This window comes from Vitis vinifera, chromosome 7 (genome assembly GCF_030704535.1).
Source record: "Vitis vinifera cultivar Pinot Noir 40024 chromosome 7, ASM3070453v1".
Lineage (NCBI taxonomy): Eukaryota > Viridiplantae > Streptophyta > Magnoliopsida > Vitales > Vitaceae > Vitis > Vitis vinifera.
In genome coordinates, this window is record NC_081811.1 from 7,999,245 (window position 1) to 8,021,236 (window position 21,992).

A 21,992-nucleotide genomic window follows, 5' to 3' on the forward strand; every position below is an offset into this window, starting at 1 on the left:
TTAAAAACTGATAAAAGTAGGTATTATCACTGATATAAAATAAAAATAAGCATAGGTTGGATCTTTGTGAAATTTTATGTAAGTTTTAATAACATAAAAGCAAAAAGCATAGATGAGGAACTTTTTAAAGTCACGATTCTTAAAATCTTATTTCAACCAAATTTAAGAGTCGATATGTTACTCAACTTAATTATGTTTATGATGTTGAGAATGATGAGACAATCATATAAAAACATGAATGATACAGACTACAGTACTGTTAAAGTTGAAAAAGAAGTGAACAAATTAACTTGCAGCTTTTCATAATAAAAAAAGAACTAACATGAAAAGGAAAAAAAAAATAATCAAATACTAAATATTCTAGAGTTCAAGTAAATCACTCAAAATTATACATAAAAATTTCCAAAACAGCATTGAGGGATCAGCTATAGGGACTAGATTCAAGTCCCTTGTGAATGTTCCAAGGCAATCAAGCAAAGTCTCCACTGTTTTGCTCCTTAGGACCATTTACTTCTCTATAAATACTATTGTTAAGAAAATGATATGACAAAGAGGATGAAAAACCCAGCAAACCTGATCCTTAAACACATCAACATGAACAAGATTAGAAGTCTTCATCTTCAAATCGGATATTTTATTTTGTATGCCTACCTGCAACATAACACAAACAAATGGTTGTCAGGACATGGCACTCAAAGTCTTCTAACAGTACATGAAAGTAAAATAAGTCTCAGTTTCATATTTCTAAAAACCTCTCCTCATATTTCAATTTTCTACAGAAGTGTCACTTTGCCACACATTACCATCACATTATTTTTAATTTCAAGATATAGGCCAAATAATTTTTTTAGCATTATTTTTTAGAATCAACCTTCAAAATCTTAACGTACTTTGAAGTTTAGCTAAAAATGCTTCACTATCCAAACCTCCAATGAATGCGATTAAGAAGTTGAAAAAAGCAATTTTTTTACCTGTTTCTGCTGTTTGAAATGCAACATAGCCAAATTTGTAACTCTAACTAACATTACCAATTTGACCCAAAAGGTTAGGACCTTAGGTAATGATCCAACTGTCTATATTTTGCATATCAAGCCTACCTAGGCAAAAGTCTTAACACTTCGCCTCATGTTCAGCCTTCTATTGCTTGCACATGGGCTCAACAAATGGGTGGGACGGGTTGGAAGCAGCAAGATTCCAAAGCATGAGTTCCAGAAAAACTTGAGACTTCAGTACCATGGAAATGATCCAAAAACTTAAAATGTTATATAACAGGCCAACTATGTACATCAAACTTACTTTGGCTAAAGCAATAATAGTAGCCATGCAAGTTCTAAATTAAATATTCAATCAGAGTAGTAAATTATGTAAGTAAAAGATTTAAAATCTAAAAACAGTGATTAGCGGAAAATTTTATAGGAAAGTATTTGAGTAATTAAATAATGACAACTATCAGTCAGATTTGAAAAGAATAGAACACGACAAACACTCAAGCTCCCTCAAAAAGTTAAGAGGAATCCACTTAATGAATCTGATATATTAAAGGACAATTTGTCATCTGCAGATGTTGTTTGATCCATAATTCCATTTTCTTTAAGTTAATTGTATTTTAATGTAAATTTATATTTTTCAAGAGGTATTGGAGAGTTTCAATTCTAACTATCTAATATATGATAAAGTTGTCTTTTTATCTGCTCTTAATTCTCAATGTCATGATTCTATTTTACTATCATCTACTATGGCAGTAAGAATTCTCCATGGGGTTTCAGTTGTATGTGCATATATGTGGATGCACTTTTCCATGTCTTAGCCTCCAAACATCATAAACTTTGAAGTCATGAGATTAAATGTCTTTTTATGTCCTTCCTTTCTTATTAATTCCTATTCTTAGAGACATTCTCTTAAAGGGAGTACAAATACAAAGTGAAAGACAAACCCAAAAATGAAATCACTAGTAAACACTTGAGAGGTCTAGCTTCCCTCTTAACTAATCCTCCACCCACATTGACGTAGGACATAAAGCAAAGAGGACAAAGTTTATTTTATTTTATTTTTAATTTTGATTGGCAAATGAAAAAATATATTAAAAGTGCCTAAAAGGAGGTGCAACACAATACACACAATGTACATGGTAGACACTTAATGTAAGCGAGAAGGATATAAACAAAAAACCCTAATCCCTACTTGAAGCTCAATCAATCTATAAAATCTATCAATAATCATCATGTGATCCTCTATGTACACCCTAACCTAATTCATAAAAGTACATATAAAATGGCTTTGATTGCCTGGTCCGACTACTCAACCTCTTTACAAGACGTCTTGTTCCTTTCTTTCTAAAGAATCCAAAACAAGCATAAGGATGCGACAATCAAGGCTTTTTTCCATTTGTTCTCCAAAAAAGAGTCATGTCAACCTAAAAGGTTCCTTGTAACTGAAGAGTGCATCAACCAAACCACTCCAAAGAAAGAAAATATCAGCTACCACAACATACTTTCTTTGGAACAATACAGGAGCAAGTAATTCATCATTTCCTCCTCATCTTTCACAAATAATTCCTCTTAGCAAAGTCGACCCCTCCTTTTGAGTTGGTCAAGATATTCTATAGAAATGAGGATCCTAGTTTCACTAGCAATTTTGGAATTATTGCTCTTTGATCTTAAGTTAATGGCTTCACTAGCAATAACGGATAAGAACTACATCTAGAATGTATATGCCTTCTACAAAAGCATGTCAATAACCTGAAACCATGTTTCCAATCACTTTCTTAAGTTTGTTCACTAACACTTTAGTTAACATCTTGTACAATCCTCTTATAAGACTTAATGAGTTTGAAACCTTTTAGATCTTCTGTACCATTTTTTTTGGGATTAATACCAATAAAGTGATGTTTAAGTTTCTAAGGAAAGTGCCTTGAGTGAAGAACTCCCTAAAAAAACTAATGACCTTAGACTTAACGATTTCCTAACACGAATGCCAAAAAGACATAGTAAAATCATTTGGCCTTAGAGCTTGATCCCCACTAAGATTGGAGAGAGCATAAAAAAACATCCTCTAAAAAAGGCTCCTCTAAGCTCTTTGAAGAAATTTGAGGGAAAAAGACTACTTCATTTATTTTTTGCTCTACTTTCAAAGTGATTCTTGCATCAATATTTATATATGAATTACTAAGGTCATCTGCCTTAGAAAAAAAAAATCTAATCCTTGATTTTAGGAGAAAGTCTCTCATAAAATCAGGAAATAAAATTAGAATAGGAAACAATTTTATGCGGTATAGTTGGCGGTTCAGTTGTACCTTCTGGATTTCCATACTCCCCCTCAAGCTGGGTTGTAAATGTTGATCATTCCTAGCTTGGATCTCAAGTCTTTAAGTTGGCTCTAGAAAACACCTTGGTAAGAATATCTGTTGTCTGGAGAGTTGTTGAAGTATAAACCAATGAAACCATCCCTTCTTCTATTTTCTCCTTAATAAAATGGCAATCTATTTTCACATGTTTTGTTCGATCATGATGAACCAGCTTCTTAGCGATACTTATGGCAACTTGATTGTCACAGAACATCTTCATAGAATCTTCTACTGAAACTTTCAGCTCATTTAGGAGTCTCTTTAACCACATTCTTTCACAAATTCCATGTGTCATAGCTCTAAATTCTACTTTTGCATTGCTCTGAGCTACAACAAATTATTTCTTGCTTCGTCAAATAACCAGATTCCCTCATACGTAGGTGCAATATCCTGAGGTTGATCTTCGATCAATTATGTAGCCAACCTAGTCTGCATCTGAAAAAATTTCAATGGTTCTCTTCTGTGTTCCCTTTCTTGGAGTCATTTTGAGATATCTCAAAATACGATACACAACTTTCATATGTTCCTCAATTGGATTGTTCATGAATTGGCTAACCACGCTGACTGAAAAGACAATGTTTGGTCTTGTGTGAGAGATAAATGAGTTTCACCACAAGTCTTTGATATTTCCCTTTATTCATTGGAGCAGTTCCCTTAACTGTTCCTAGTTTAGTAGTGTAGTTCAAAGGTGTGTTTGCAGGTTTACAATCTAGCATCCCAATCTCCTCAACAAGTCTAGGACATACTTACATTGGGAGACTACAATACCCATTTTTTATCTAACAATTTCCATCCCAAGAAAATATTTAAGATTCCTTAGGTCTTTAATTTTGAACTCATGGGTAAGAAGACTCTTAAGCTTGCCTATTTCTTCATCATGATCTCTAGTCAAGCTTATATAATCCTCATAAACAATGATAATGGTAGTTTTTCCCTCAGTAGTATGTTTTACAAATAAAGTGTGGTCAGACTGACACTGGGAGTAACCAAACCTCTTTACAACCTTTGGTGAAACGATCAAACCAAGCTTGAGAAGATTGCTTAAGACCATATAATGATTTTTTTAGTCTATAGACTTTGTTAATGTTTGTCTTAGTCTCAAGACCTAAAGGAATTTCCATGTATAAGTCACCATTGAAGAAAGCATTCTTGATGTTCATACGATGAAAAGGCCAATCTTGGTTAACAACTAATGACAATAGAACACAAATTGTATTCAATTTGGCAATTGGAGCAAAGGTTTTTTAATAGTCAATTCCATAGGATTGCATAAATCCCTTAGCAACTAGTCGAACTTTATATCTATCAACACTCCCATTTGCTTTGTACCTGACTGTGAAGATCCACTTACTCCCAACCAGATTATTTTCTTTTGAAAGTTTAGCAAGTTCCCATGTCCCATTCTTTTCAAGAGCTTGGATTTTTTTTTTCAATGGCTATCTTCCATTCAAATATTTGTAGGGCTTCTTAGATGTTATTAGGAATCTGAATATTCGTAAAACTAGTAACAAAAGCCTGATAACCAGGTGAAAAATTCTTATAGGATATAAAATTATAAATGGATGATTTGTGCAAGATCTTACTCCTTTCCTTTTAGCAATTGGCAAGAGCTCATCATCTTCTGAGTCATTAGGATTAGAATCAATATTACTTGAGTGTGTCTATTTGGGGACTGAATTCGATTCAATTTCATGTACTAGCTTGGCATGTGTTTGTTGCTTTATATCTTCTTGAGACTTCTTCTTTTTCCTTGGGTAGACAATAAACTAATCGTTATTAACAGTTTGAGATTGGTTTGGGCGAAGGGGAGTACTTGTCTCAGTGCCTATGAATTCAATAGTTTCGAGTGGGAGACTTGGAGCAGGAGAAATAGGATTGAAGTTGTGAACAATAACAGACTCAAGTGTTTAAGGTTTGGTCATGGTTCCTGTTTCCCAAAACCAATGTTCTAAATTCTATTCTCACCCTAAATATCGGTTTTGGAGTAATAGGACTGATTTTCAAAGAATGGTACATACATGGAGGTGTAGAACATTTTTGTGATGGTAAAGTAACACTTATAGTCTTTTTGGTTTGGAGAGTATCTTAGGAAAATACACTTAGTGGCCCTAGGATGAAGCCTACTCCAAAGTTGTTGGGGAATGTGAAAAAAGGCTGAGCAACCAAACAACTTCAGTGGAATGGAAGAAATGAGCTGAATCCTTGGATATGATTTGAGAAAGACTTTGCATAGAGTTTGAAAATTCAAGACACAGGAAGAAATTCTATTTATGAGATAGGTTGCAATAAGTACAGTTTATCCCCAAAAATTCTTTGGGACATGGGAAAAAAGCATAAGGGCCCTTACAACTTCTAACAAGTGTCTATTCTTTCTCTCGACTATCCCATATTGTTAAGGAGTATCAATGCAAGAACTTTGATGAACTATACATTCTTTTAATAAGAATCCCATAATAGAATTGCAATAATCTCTTGCATTGTTAGTTTTCAACACTTGTATTTTGGCATGAAACTGAGTCTAGATCAAGTTATAAAATTTTTTGAAAATTTGACCCACTTTTGATTTTTCTTCATCAGAAATATCCAAGAAATTCTAGTATGATCATCTACATAGGACACAAACCATCTAATCCATGTTATGTTCTTTATCTTAGATGACCCCCAAACATCAGTATGTATCATGGAAAAAAGATGAGATGGTTTGTATGATTGAATTGGATAGGGTTTGCAAAGATGTTTGGATAATCGACAAATTTCACACTAAAAACCATCTGAACTTTTAGTGAATAATGATGAAAAAAGTTTTCTAAGATACAAGAAACTAGGATGTCCTAGACGATAGTGTCATAACATAACATCACTATCTTTATTAGAACTAAAGACAAAAAGAGATCGTTTTTCTCCAACTGTCAGTTGAGGTTATCTTTTAATATAATCAGTCACTTTGAAAATATAAAGTCCTCAACAAACCTTTGCATTGTCAATTGTCTTCCCAAAATTCAAATCCTGAAAGATACGATGGTTTGGGAAAAATTTAGTAACATAGTTCTTTTCTTGAGTAAGTTTACTAATGGACAAAAAATTGCAATCTAAGTTTGGAACCAAAAGAACAAAGTCAAGAGTTAGGTCCTTAGAGATGACAACAAAACCTGTACTAGCCACCTTTGAGAGAGAACCATTAGCTATATGAACCATATAATCCCGTGAACAAGGTGTATAGTTTTGGAAAAATTGTAGCATCACCAGTCATGTGATCAGAAGTTCCTGAGTCAACAATCCAAGGACTCAATTTTTATTTTTTTTTCTTTTTTTTCTTTTTGGGCAACAAGAAAATTACCCTTTTCAGCTAAGAATCCCTTTTCTTGGTCGATTGTTGTTAGAAGGATTGGGAGGATCCTGAGCTGCTCGGGCTGAGCCCTTGATGATAGGTTGGTTGGTTTGTGACCCTAACATAACTTTCTTTCTATTTTCTTCTTGACACACTTCTGAGGTAACTTCACGGATATTAGGTAAACGTTTCTTGAGTGGAGGTGGTTTCTAAGGTTGAAGAGTCCTTCTTGGTGATCATTCCGTATTTAATCATAGACAGATTGAATGGTTCAAAATTAGCTCTGATACCATGAAGAAATTTGAGGGGGAAAAAAAAAATACTTCTCTTATTTTTCACTCTACTTCCAAAGTGTTTCTTACATCGATATTTATACATGAATGACTAAGGTCATTTGCCTTAGAAAAAAAAAATCCTTGATTTTAGGATAAAATCTCTCATAAAATCATAAAATAAAATTAGAATAGGAAACAATTGTATGTGGTACAACTAGCAGGACAATTGTACCTTCCAGATTTCTACACTCTTGAAACTATCCCTCAAAACCTAAAAACTCAAACCCCTTATGCTCGATCTCCAATCTCCCAACTCAAAAATAAGAAAGTGAAAAGCTTTGCGCACCCATCCTTAATCTCACTCTCCTTAGACAAACTAGCACCAATAACTTACTTTGCTTAGCAAGTTTCTTCTGCTGCACACATTAGCCATTTTGTGAAGAAACTTGTATTCCTATCTCCCTCCATTAACTAAATTTCCCTAGATTTTTGCTTCCATTAAAGTTTCTTCCATTGAAGCCCCACTTTCTATACTCCTCTAAAGCCACCCTTCTAGACTCCACCTCATCAACCGAGAGAGGAAACACTCTCTCCTTAAGACTCCGAATAATCAATTTGAGAAAGAGCATCCTCATTCCTAAACATAACATTCTTAAGGTCTTCTTTGTTCAGCACCTTAAGATTCTTTTTAAGAGCCTTAAACTTCACTATAAGGCAATGACTATACTAGATTCGCTAACTTCATATCCCATCTACCAACTTCTAATGAGGTCTTTGAACCCATGAACTTGAAGCCACATATTATTAAATTTGAATGGCGTTTTGCCCTTTTTTACCCCTCCTCCCTTAACGAGGATAGGACAATGATAAAAAACTGACTTAGGAAGAACAAACTGAGACGGGCTCGAAAAATGGTCCTCCCACTCTTTTGAAACCAAGAAATGGTCTAGCTTGAGCACAACTAAGAATTTAGGCCTCTGCTCCATGTAAATAGATCTCCAATCAAAGAAAGATCCCTCAAATTCAAACTCTTTATTTAATTTGGAAAATGCCTCATTTAATTATCTTAAAATTATTACAGTGGGTTAGATGAACCTAAGATGCTTTTATTTAACTTTTGTACATCTCTGAAGGATTACTCATCTTTCTTGTATTCATCATTTATTGATTGAAGGTGTTTTTGTTTGTGTCTCAAAAAAAATAAAAAATAAAATAAATAAATAAAAACCTATGATCCTTTGTTAGTTTTAGAGTTCAATTTTGGTGCTTATCATTCTTGATAAGGAGTTTATAATTCATTCAATAAAATGAGATGAATTTATTACAAAAATAAATGAGATGACTTCCTCAAATTTGCATAACTAAAATCAAGGAAGATGTTGTCATCATTGGTGATATATTGATGTTTTTGAGGTTTTAGAAAGAAATTCAAGAAATAAGTTGCCCATTACAGAATAAGCTTGTTAAACTACCATGCAAAGCAAGATTGCCTACAATCAAGTTTTTGCCTCACCAAGATAGGCCTATATAACTTTTGCTAACGGGTGGAAATACACAATAAATCCAAGAATGGTGCATTGTGTATATGAAAAGAACAAGTTCACAATGATACCATTACATGCAATTAATTAAACACAAATAAAACAAAGAAAATGATCCACTCACAATGAAAGGAACAGGGGCATCAAGAAAATCGAACATCTTCCTCGGTAAAACCTAAAAAAGATAAAATACAACACAATATAAGACAATTATATGAAGTCATGGACCCATAATTATTCGTCAATGCCTCTATATGTATATAAGTATCTCCGTATAATTGTGGAAAAACCATTATCAAGAAGCAATATATTTTTTTATAGGTGACCTTTTCTTAACCCCACAATCAAACCTGAAATCATTCTATCCCCACCCTAAACCATTGCCACCTAAGCTTGTCCTCAAGGGCTCTATCAAGGAGCAATATTACCACATCACAGCATGACTAAATTCCAGTTAAAGCTACAAAATGTTAAATTGTTCTACAATGTTATATGTATGGCACTAAAATTTCATACATATTATCAAAAAAATTTCAAACTAAAAAAAAACCAGTGATTTCAGAATGCTGTCAAACTTACAGGAAGCAATAAGCTCTGCCATTCAAATGGACGAATCATGGGAATAAGAGATAACACTGTGGCCGATAGAACACCCTGCATTGGTTGATATATATATATTTTTATTTCAAAACTAAGAATCAATTCCAAACAAATAATCTTTATTTATTCATAATGTTCAAAAACTGAAAATAAACATTTATAATTAAAAGAAGGTTAAAAACATGTCTCTAAATCAGTATGGAAATTTCCATCAACAAGATTGATTTACCAGATTTGAGCACGTTACTACCACTTGCTTTTCCAGCAATACTCCTTCAAGCAATGCCAAAACCTAGAAAAGCAAATTGCCATATTCATGTTCACTATTACAATCCATAGCATTAGTTTGTAGCTAATAAACTCGAAATGCTCAAAGTACTTGTATAGAAACCATTTTCCAGACAAGTAACAAAAGCTTAAGCGAATGATAAAAATAGAAGTTCATGCATTACCCATAAATGTATACCACACCACATAATTGACAAGCAATAGAATTGTTCATTGATTTTTTTTTTTTTTTTTTTCTAAATAAGAAATTTACTTGTATCTCTCCATAACAAGTTTTGCTAGTCATATTGGCCAGAGATTAAGCACCATCCACATTCTTTTACTTATTAACATAGTTTATCATTAAAAAAAAAAAAAAAAAAAGGAGCTCCACCATCATAAAAGAACTTTTTTCTTTCTTGACATCCAAGTTCTTGGTTGTGATTGAAGACAATTAACAGAGATATTTACAAATAAGAACCATTCTTGTGGCATACAACACTCCTTAATATGCCAATGTACATGCTTAGAATGCCAGGATGTTTCCAGATGAAAAACTTTTTACTGCTATTTGCAGGCATAAAGCTGGGGGTTAAGACCTGGTTGTTTAATCAGGCCCCTGTTGTTTTGTTTTAATATGGAGAAGGAATCTAACTATGAATAAGAAAGTGTATGATATCAGAGGAAGGGGATTTCATACTAAATAGAAATATAGCTTTATATTGTACACAAACAAATATATATTTAGCATACATAAATACATAAATTCATATGCACAAGCATACATAGAAATGTATGTGTACACAAACATACAAACATGCAAACATGCACCTATATGCATACTTGATTTTGTATTATTATATGAATAAAAAATATATGCATATATCTAAACATGTCCTTATAATGTTTTGCCATGTCAGTCAATCATTTTAACCCAAAATTCAGTTTCCATTTTGGGGATTTATTGTGCAGATGTGAAAACAAGGGATATGGGGAACCTCTTGTACTAGATAAAGAAAGATAAGAGGTAAGGGTGATGAAAGAAAGAGGAAGGTCCCCTCGCCATAAACCTTCCTAGAAATGAGTTTCTCAATCCATCACTAATAATGAAATGGACATTGCCAAGCAAATCTCTAAGAATAACAATTGAGGCATCCTACCCATTAGAGTAGACAGCAATCCATAAATTCTCCTAATTGGTAGTATGTCAGAACAAATTATTTTATGTAAAAAACCTCCAAAAGCACCACCCATGAGGCCCATTTAATTCACATAATGTGAATAGGACCACCTTAAGGTATAAATTCCAAGAACTAATATCCAAAATCATTTATTCTCATTCTATTATTTGGAAATGTTTGAAATGTAAGTAGGAATTTGTTATTATATTGACGATACCAAGGAATTAACTCTTTAATTTTCATGATTTGATTGAAAATATCAACGAATTAATTCCTTGATTTCTTGGATTGTATGGTTGTAAAATTCCTTGAATTCCAAGATTGCATATCTGTATATTTCTTGTCTTATTTTTCTTAACTTTTTGGGTAGTGTTTTCATTGACTTTCTTTATGTAATTTAGTTTCCCAATTTTGTAGGATTGTACACTATAAATATTGTATCATTTCATTGGAAATGAAATGAATAAAATCATTCTTTTTTCACATGGTATCATAGCTAGGTTCAAGGTCTCTAAGTTCTCTTCTAATTTTTTCTTAGCAATCTTCTTTACTACTGATTTCCAATGGCCTTTATTGTCGCTATCCTCTACCTCAAGTGGCCTTTATTGTCATTACCATTTTCTTTTCCTTCTTAACAACTTTATTTTCCATTAACCTATATGTATTTTACTATTTACTGCATCAAAATCTCAAAAAATCCAACCTCCAACACTACATTCAAAAACCAACCACTTACCAGTGACTATCAAAACCTTCAACTCTCATTCAAACTTAATGGCCAAAACTATCTGATATGGTTTTAATAAGTGCGCACATTCTTAAAGGGAAAAAGGAAGCTTAATCACTTGATTAGACTAGTATTGAGGGAAGATAATCCGAAGTTTGTTGCTTAGGATAAGGATTTAGGTCATGTTTGGTTGGTTGGACATAGCATGAGATAGGATAAAAGAGGAGATGCTATATACCATCCCATGTTTGGTTGATAATGGGATACGATAAGTCATCTTATCACTTATCCTATCCTATGTTCAACCAAACATGGGATAGGATAAGCAGTGGGATATATTATCCACCATGTTTTTTTATCCCTTTTACATGGGATATGCATATCCCATGTATCATTAATTTATTTTTTCATATCATTTTACAAATAAAAAATAAAAAATATTATAAATTAAATTTATGGCTAAAAAATAAAAACTAAAAAAATATTTATAAAATAATATTAATATATGATATATGAATTATTTTTATATATTGAATAACATAATATAACAAAATTTATTTATAAAGTTTAAATATTTTAATCATGAATATTGTTAAATATAAGAGATTTTATTTTTTAAAATAGAAAATATTGGAATGTAATATAATTTTTTATTTTAAACATTGAAAATAATATATATTCCATATTATATTTTTATTCATTTCGCAAATTAAATATAAATATAATATATTCTATTAGATATATTACCTTAAAATATCATTTTCATAGGATATGTATATCTAAGGATATCATATCTCATTGAAAATTATATCCTAGGATATGTATTTCCTATACAATGGGATATAATATCTTAGGATATACATATCATATCTTATCTTATCCCACCAACCAAACGTAGCCTTAATGATCATGTCTTGGTTATGAAACACATTTTAACTTAAAATTAGTGGAGCATGTATTCCAAAGACCAAGATGTAGCTCAAATTTATATGATAAAGGCTAAGATTTGATCTACAAAGCAAGGTACTTTCTTTGTAATTGAGTATAATAATGTTATGAAGGGATTATGTTTGAACTGGACTATTATCAAAATCTTATAATGAAGGATAGTGAGGATGCTGCTACACTTCTTAAGCTTATTGAAAGAGAGCAAATATTCAAATTCTTGACTTGACTTACTGTGGAATATGATCAAGTATGTATTTAAATACTTAGGACAGAACCATTAGCATCCTTAATGATGTATTCTAAATCAGAAAGGCTGAAGAAAGGAAAAGGAGCATAACATTGGACATTCTAGCAAATGAAAGATCTACCCTTGCTGTTTTAGGATCTCAAAGTGGTCTACTCCCTAGCACAAATTCTAGTAGAGGAGGGGTATCCAAGCAGCCAAGTAATAAAGATAACCCTTGGTGTACTCAATGCAAGAAATCAAGACATACAAAAGAGATGTGCTAAAAGTTACTGTTAGCTATATATATCTGTACTTACCATAATTAAGTTGTATATATTTGTACTTACCATAATTAAGTTGTTTCCTTTCTTGTAGGTTGATTCTTAGGGATAATACCTTCCTAATTTAGGACTCTATATTGTATATATATGTGTATTATTCTTCTAATAAACATACAATAATTTCTCCAAATACCTTTGTTGAATTACATGGTATCATAGCCTTTGGCTCAAATTCTGGGTTTGTTATTTCTGAGTCACTAATTTCCAGTGACATTCTACCATTTTCTGTTCTTCTTGGGTCACAGAATAAAAGTGACCTGGTAGTGTCACTGCCTTTGGAGGAGGAAGCGTGATGTCAGGATCGGCCGGTACCCGAAGTCCAGCGACCAGAAGCTAACCCGTGAAGCTCACACGCCCTGAGAAATAGGACGCCTCAACTCACACGCCGGTGCGTGGAGGAGCGTGGTAGCTTCTTTTGACCTCCAACTAGTTCCATTGGCGTCGCAATCCCGTTTTCCGGCCAATGTGTGGTGCGGTGATCTCGTTCTTGGATTGTGAGATTCTGTTCTTGGGATTTCAGGTGTTTCTATTACTATTTATGTTTGGTCTACAAGAGGTACTTTTCTCTTTCTTTCTTCTTGCTATGGTGAATTGCAATTTTTGGTCTAGGCTGCTCTTATCTGGGTGTAAAATTACTTTGGAGATTGAATTTTATTCCCATGGAAGAGAATAAGAATTCTATTCCTGATATAGTGCCTGTTGTGTCAAAAATAACTAAACACAAATTAAATGGGTCTAATTATATTGAATGGAGCAAGACGATCAAATTTTATCTGAGAAGTGTTGCTAAAGATGACCACTTGACTGAGGAACCTCCTAATGACAACACTAGAAAACTTTGGATGCAAGATGATGCACGGTTATTTCTGCAGATTAAAAACTCTATTAATAGTGATATTGTTGGTCTGCTGAGTCATTGTGAATTTGTTAAAGAGCTAATGGATTATCTAGATTTTCTTTACTTTGGAAAAGGAAATGTATCTCGGATGTATGATGTATGGAATGCCTTCCATTGTCCTAAGAAGGGAGCTAAATCCCTCACTGCATACTTTATGGACTTCAAGAAGGTATATGAGGAATTGAATGCACTTATGCCTTTCAGTCCGGATGTTAGAGTACAACAAGCTCAAAAGGAACAGATGGTTGTTATGAGTTTCTTATCCGGTCTCCCATCAGAGTTTGAGACTGCAAAATCTCATATTCTTTCTAGTTCTGACATTGGTTCCCTTCAGGAAGTGTTCAGTAGAGTTCTACGAACTGAGAATGTCCCGTCTTCTCAGCACACCAATGTTCTTGCTGCAAAAGGAGGAAATGCAGAGAATGCAAGGAGGGTGAATAACAAGGGCGGAAACAGGGCATTTGAAAATCGTGGCAATGATTCAAGTACCATTGTGCGTTTTTACTGCCATGAGGCTGGCCATGCCAAGAAGAACTGCAAGAAATTGCAGAATCGGAATCGGAGAAATCAAACTGCCAATGTTGCTACATCTGATACTGCTACATCTTCAGACTCCTCAGATAAGATTGTCACAATGACAACAGAAGAGTTTGCTAAATATTCACAGTATCAGGAAGCACTAAAAGCATCTACTCCTGTTAGTGCTCTGGCAAAGTTAGGTAAAACATGTCTTGTCTCCTCCTCAAACAAATGGATAATTGATTTAGGTGCCACAGATCATATGACAGGTAATCATAAAACTTTCTCTACCTTCAGAACACATTCTACTCCTCCTATTACTGTCATTGATGGTTCTACTTATGAGATTAAAGGGTCTGGGACTGTGAAACCAACATCTTCTATTACTTTATTTTCTGTGTTAAACTTACCAAATTTGGCCTTTAACTTAATCTTTGTCAGTAAACTTACCAAAAATCTGAATTGTAGTGTCTCATTTTTCCCTGATTATTCTGTGTTTCAGGATCTTATGACGAAACGGACATTTGGTAAAGGACATGTATCTGATGGGCTCTATATTCTTGATGAGTGGGTACCTCGACCAGTTGTGTGTGTCAGTACTACCTCTCCTGTTGAAGCTCATTGTCAGTTAGGACATCCTTCTCTACCGGTGTTGAAGAAATTATGTCCTCGTTTGATAATTTACTTTCATTAGATTGTGAGTCATGTCATTTTGCGAAGCATCATCGTAGTTCTTTAGGCCCAAGGATTAATAAACAGAATGAGTCTTTGTTTGAGTTAATACATTATGATGTTTGGGGTCCTTGTCCTGTTATTTCTAAAACTGGGTTTTGATATTTTGTTACCTTTGTGGATGATTTTTCTCGAATGACTTGGATTTATTTTAAGAAGAATCGTTCAAAAGAATTTTCACATTTTTGTGCATTCTCTGCTGAGATTAAAACCCAATATGATGTGTCTGTGAAAATATTAAGAAGTGATAATGGAAAAGAATGTGTCTAACTCATTTCAAAACTACATGAGTCACAATGGGATTCTTCATCAAACATCTTGTGTTGATACTCCCTCTCAAAATGGGGTTGCTGAAAGAAAAAATAGGCATTTACTTGAGACGGCTCGTGCACTCATGTTTTAGATGAAGGTTCCAAAACAATTTTGGGCTGATGCAGTTTCTACAGCTTGTTTTCTGATCAATCGTATGCCCATTGTAGTGCTTAAAGGTGATATTCTGTACAAAGTAATACATCCATAGAAATCACTCTTTCCAATTGAACCAAGAATTTTTTTGATGTACATGCTATGTTAGAGATACAAGGCCTTCTGTTACTAAACTTGATCCTAAAGCGTTAAAGTGTGTTTTCTTGGGGTACTCAAGACTGCAAAAGGGCTATAGATGTTTCTCGACTGATCTCAATAAGTATCTAGTATCAACGGATGTTGTGTTTTCAAAAGACACATCATTTTTCTCTTCACCCACAAGTTCTGCAAGTGAGGAGGAGGATGAAGAATGGCTTGTGTATCAAGTGGTTAATTCAAGACCAACTGTTGGACAATCAAGTATGGTTGATTTTGATGCGTCTCTTGCTCATTTGGGTACTGTTGTTGATGTTCCTCCTACTCCAGTCAAACCACCAATTGTACAGATGTACTCTTGGCGCCCAGTGACAACAGATACATGTCCTGCACCAGCTCCTTCGTCATCTGATCCTTCCAGTGATCTCGACCTTCCCATTAGCCTTCGAAAAGGTAAATGACAATGCAAATCTACCTATTCCATTGCTAACTTTGTGTCTTATGATCACCTGTCATCTTCCTCAAGTGTTTTTGTAGCCTCTATAGATTCTATTTTAACACCTAAAACTGTTACAGAGGCCCTAAATCATCCTGGTTGGAAGAATGCAATGCTTTAATAAATTCGTGCATTGGAGGATAATCATACATGGAAACTTGTTGATTTGCCTCAAGGAAAGAAAGTTGTTGGCTGCAAGTGGGTTTTTGCGGTAAAAGTTAATCCTGATGGCTCTGTGACAAGACTGAAAGTCAGGCTTGTGGCTAGAGGATATGCTCAGACATGTGGAGTAGACTATTCTGATACTTTCTTTCCAGTTGCCAAACTGAATTCAGTTCGACTATTTATTTCTATTGCCGCTTCCCAACAGTGGATGATACATCAGTTAGACATCAAGAATGTTTTTCTTCATGGTGATTTAAAAGAAGAAGTCTATATGGAGCAACCTCCTGGGTTTGTTGCTCAGGGGGTGTATGGGAAGGTTTGTTGTCTAGAAAAAGCTCTCTATGGATTGAAGCAGAGTCCCCGTGCTTGGTTTGGAAAATTCAGTAAGGAGATTCAACATTTGGCATGAACAAGAGCAAGAAAGATCATTTCGTTTTCTATAAGAAATCTGTTAGGAATTTGAGGCTAATCCAACCTATGATAATCACCCTAGAGGGGGGGTGAATAGGGTGATGGTCTCTTTTTCTAATTTAAACTAAGTAAAAATAAGAGACAATTTATATGCAAGTATATGATAAGCAAAATAAAGACAATTGCATATAAATTAAAAGAGTTAGCGAAGAGAGAGTGCAAACACGAGAGTTATAGTGGTTCGGCGCAACCCGGCCTACATCCACTCTCCTCAACCTCCTAACCGAGTGAGGGTTCCACTAGCTTGAAGCTTCAACCAAGCTTCCAATCTTCTTACAATTGGATTATGGTTCCAATTCACCCTCTTGGACTTTTGGCTCCAAGCACCCTTTACAATTCTCAAGAGATATCCCTCTCTTGAAACTTCCTCTCAAGGTTTACAAATAATGATCTCAAAGGTTTACAAAAATCCTAGCACAAGAACTTTAAGCTCAAATGATACAAGAAAAGCTAGGATTGAATGGTGCACTAAAGATATGCAAGTTATGAAATAATGGTGCACTCAAAAACACTCTTCCAAGGCTCAAATATAATCAAGAATGATTTGGGAAGGTTAAGCTCTTTAAACAATGAAGATTGGAGCCTTTTTATAGAAGAAAAAAGCCAAACTAGCCGTTTGGGGTTCGACCGGTCGAGATGGGGGTCGACCGTTTGACTAGCCGTTAGCATTTAATGCTTGGCAGGAGACCGTTGGGCCTCGACCGGGTCTCGACCGGACCTTGACCGGACCTCGACCGGACGAGGTTCGACCTTGACCGGTTGAACAACCGTTCTGGAAGAAAGAGAAAATTTTTGCATTTTCGAACGGTCGACCGGTTACTGTTCATCCGGTTCAACCGGTTGAGCTGGGGGTCAACCGGTTACTGTTCATCCGGTTCACTCGATTTAGCCAATTGAGCCGTTTTTTGCTCAACAACCAACTTTTCCAACTTATAACCTTTTAAACAAGTTTGAAACAACATTTAACACAAGGTTTTAGTTGAAAACATGAAATCATCCAATTTTAAAAATATTTAAAACAAAATAATTCTTGGATGATTTAGGTGCATAAGTAAGGAAAATAATGCATGGAAATCCTAGTGCACCAACAACCTTACAAAGAGACTTAAGAAGCTTTGGTCTTGAAAAACTCTTCTCTTTGAGGTGGTCTTCTTCTTCATGATTTCTCCTTGGCTTGATTTGTCTTTGGATTGCCACTTTAGAAGTCATCTTGCCTAATCACACTTAAAATATAGTCATTAGTTCTAAACCTTGTTTTGTTATCATCAAAATCAAGATTAACCAAACCTTGGTTTCACAAAATCAACTGCTGGTATCATACTTCTTGTCGTTTATGTAAATGATATAGTTATTACAAGAAATGATCATGCAGGAATCTCTGATCTTAAGGCATTCATGCATTCCAAGTCTCATACAAAGGACTTGGGTGAACTAAAGTATTTCCTGGGAATAGAAGTATCAAGGAGCAAGAAAGGGATGTTCTTATCACAGAGGAAGTATGTGCTTGATCTGCTTGAAGAGACTGGTAAGATAGAAGCAAAGCCATGTACTACCCCGATGGTTCCTAATGTACAGCTTATGCCAAATGATGGAGATCCCTTCTACAACCCTGAGAGGTATCGGAGAGTGGTTGGGAAGCTGAATTATCTCACCGTGACGTGACCAGATATTGCATATGCAGTAAGTGTTGTTAGTCAGTTCACATCTGCGCCTACAATAAAGCATTGGGCAGCTTTAGAGCAGATTTTGTGCTATCTAAAGACGGCTCCTAGTCTAGGCATACTATACAGTACTCAGGGATACACTCGCATTGAGTGTTTTTCTGATGCGGATTAGGCAGGTTCTAAGTTTGATAGAAGATCCACTACAGGTTATTGTGTGTTCTTTGGTGGGAATCTAGTGGCTTGGAAAAGTAAGAAACAAAGTGTTGTATCCCATTCGAGTGCAGAATCTGAGTATAGGGGCATGGCACAGGCTACTTGTGAAATCATATGGATACATCAACCCTTATGTGAAGTGGGAATGAAGTGCACAATGCCAGCGAAGCTTTGGTGTGACAATCAAGCCGCTTTTCATATTGCTGCGAACCCAGTCTATCATGAAAGAACCAAACACATTGAGATTGATTGTCACTTCATTCGTGAAAAGATTGAGGAAAATCTAGTCTCTATTGGCTATGTGAAGACTGGAGAGCAACTTGGGAATATTTTTACAAAAGCTCTAAATGGAACTCGAGTTGAGTACTTTTGTAACAAGCTGGGCATGATCAACATCTATGCTCCAGCTTGAGGGGGAGTGTTAACTGTATATATTTATACTTACCATAATTAAGTTGTATATATTTGTACTTACCATAATTAAGTTGTTTCCTTTCTTGTAGGCTGATTCTTAGGGATAATACCTTCCTAATTTAGGACTCTCAATTGTATATATATGTGTATTATTCTTCTAATAAACATACAGTAATTTCTCCAAATACCTTTGTTGAATTACAGTTACATTGGAAACCATGATTCCTCAGCAAGAATAGTGGAAACTAGAACCAGTAGCAGTTATGACAACAAGGAGGCCAAGCCAATATGACACTTTTGGAGTAGAAATCAAACCATGAGAATTCAAACAACTTGGAGTTTGAGGGACTCAAAAAGGAAGAAATTGAAAGCCTTCGGAGTTTCTTCACCTCACTAAATAAACCTAGCGAATCATGCTCCTTGGTCAGATCAAGTAAATATTCCATTACTAGTTCTTTTAGTGCCTCAAAATATTATTGGCATAGAAATTGAGTTATACACTTGAGTGCTACCAACTACTCAACCCACAATTCTCATTTTTTCTTATCTTACAACATAGCCTAAGGTTACCATTTCTGTTGGATATAATATTCAAAGATATTAGATTCTATTGGAAATAACATCTTAGAATGTATATTTCTTATCTTATCATATCCAACTAACCAAACATAGTCTAAGGGTATCACTAGCAAACAAGTGATAGGACACCTCCATCCCTTGGTCACCTTTTTCTCCCACCTTAGAACCCTAAAAATAAGCACCACTCCCTAGCCCACTTCACAATACAAGTGAGTGCCTCCATTGTGATAATGAATAAGTAAGGAAAGAGAGGATCCTTACTTCAAAACCCTAGAACTTTGAACAAAGCTAATTGGGATCCATTGACTAGAAAGGGAATCTAACTAAGGATATCACCATTTAATCTATTTAACCACTTCTAACAAAATCCATTTATCCTAACACAAAAGCAAGAAACCCCAATTGACTTGATCACACACTTTAATATTCAGTTTACAAATAACCCCACTAGTAGCACTCTTCATCCTCAAACCTATGGCCTCATTTGCTCTAAGAAGTACCTCTCATGTTTATTTAGCCTCTAGAAAGGCATGCTGATAAACTAAGACCACTTTTCCCACCACTTTTTTTAGCCTATTAATCAAGATTTTTGCTATGAGCTTCACAACCCATCTCACAAGCTAATGGGTCTAAAGTTTTTCAATTCCTTTGCTCCCTTTTTCTTTGGAACTAATACCATCAACATGGCATTTCAAGCCTTCTTAAAAAAATTAGGCTTTAACGATTTAGGTAATATCCATTATTTTATTTCATGATTCATAATTGTTTCTCATTTCTTATTAAAGTCATATTAACCTATCATATTCATGAAGAAAGGTTAAGTATTATGCCTCATACTTTTCGGTATTTATCTTTTCCTCCCTCCTCTCTCTCTCTCTCTCTCTCTCTCTCTCTCTCTCTCTCTCTATATATATATATATATATATATATATATATATATATATATATATATATATATATATCAAAGCAAGCATGTTGTGATAATTGATCTTCTCTCTATTTAGTGTGATATGGGTGATGCATTCCACAATTACAGAGAATCTTCTAAGTTGACTTGGTTCTTTTGTCAGGGAGAAACAAAATAAATTTGGGGAGATCACCCTTTTATGTTTGTTTTAGACTCTCTGCACGAAAAGAAACAGAAGGTTGTTTGAGAATGTTGAACATTCAAGTTAAAAGATTAAACATTTTATTATGACTATTTTTTTGGAATGGATTAATTTGTATATATAGGATCAATTTTTGTACATTATAGACTTTGTTGATTGGTTGTGCTTGATGTAAGGGGAGGGAGGTTGTTTTTTGTTTTCTCTTTACTTTTTTTTTCCTTTTGGCACTTATTGTATTCATTGTGTGTACTTTTTTGCACTCTTTCCAAGGCTTTATTAATACACTCCCTTGTATTTTCTATCAAATACACACACACACACACACATATATATAGATCTTTGATGAAATTAGAAAGCATGATGAGAATTTAATTATAGTTATAGTTTGTGCTTACTTTTTTTTTTCTAACAATTATGTATAAGTTGCCATATTTTATTTCTTATGAAGTTCCCCTTTGAACAAGATTTAGTTAATCCTAAAAATATATGATTAACCAAATTGATCACGATAAAACAAGTGATATTACTTATGATGATAAGAACTTCATTAATAGAGAACTACTTAGAGCAGATGAAAGAAACAGATACTACTGAATTGAAGACAAGCCTATGATGCTAGAGTGAAAAACATTACACTTTCAAGGGAGAGAACTCGACAAACTGTTGCTGTTGTCCATATTGATAGTGCAAGAGCTTCCTCAGCAGCAGCTAACTTGACATTGGCCTTGTAAAATTTTATTTTTTAGGTAACATAAGATGAAATTCATAAAGACACACAAATGCAGTAAGCTGACATCATACCTCAGCAGGTTTCAGCGAAGGATGCAATCTTATGAAATGCGCAGAAATTGGAGGTCGATTATACTCAATGGCCTGCAGAAGTTCGAGGGGCTGAAAAACTATCTTACTTCCTCGAGGGGCAAGTGGCAGAGCATGATAACTGCAAACTATCTGTAGCAAATCGTTTTGATGCTCCTATCACAGAGATCAAAATAGGGAAATGACAAAATGCACTCAAGAATATTACCAACAATGAAAAATTGGTAAACTTGGAAAGAAAAAACAAACTAACCTTTGCCCAATTCATTATTACATCATCCCCAGCATCTTTTTCAAGGCCTAGAAAAACATCATCTTCATCCTCTGATCCCATGCCTTTCCCACAACTGCCAAAAGACAAGCATATATTTAGAGAAAGAGAAATTATAAATGTATCCACCAAAACTCTCCTTGCATCCACCCTTTAATGAATTTTGTAAGACACAATTGTCCCTTGTTGAACTCTCAAAACACCCTTCAGCACAAATAAAAAAATAAAAAAATAAAAAATTGAAATCCGTGATGTCCGGTCTTGGAAGGCCAGATATAGCTCAGATTTCTAGCATTGAAGGACC

General features: G+C 34.4%; 1 protein-coding gene across 7 annotated transcripts in view; it reads right to left on the reverse strand.

Moving 5' to 3' along the window:
• Positions 1–21,992, reverse strand: part of LOC100249696 (uncharacterized) — a 105,668-nt gene that overhangs the window by 19,473 nt on the left and 64,203 nt on the right. For all 7 annotated transcript variants that reach the window (XR_786247.3, XM_010654129.3, XM_010654128.3 and 4 more), the window contains 7 exons: positions 21,671–21,764; positions 21,400–21,573; positions 21,233–21,322; positions 9,317–9,379; positions 9,067–9,141; positions 8,612–8,662; positions 574–651 (listed from right to left, as the gene is read on the reverse strand). Coding sequence is in view for 6 of the 7 variants with exons in the window: in XM_010654129.3 (XP_010652431.1) it covers positions 574–651; positions 8,612–8,662; positions 9,067–9,141; positions 9,317–9,379; positions 21,233–21,322; positions 21,400–21,573; positions 21,671–21,764 (625 nt within the window). In the remaining variant the exon portion in view is untranslated. The remainder of the gene's footprint in view (positions 1–573; positions 652–8,611; positions 8,663–9,066; positions 9,142–9,316; positions 9,380–21,232; positions 21,323–21,399; positions 21,574–21,670; positions 21,765–21,992) is intronic.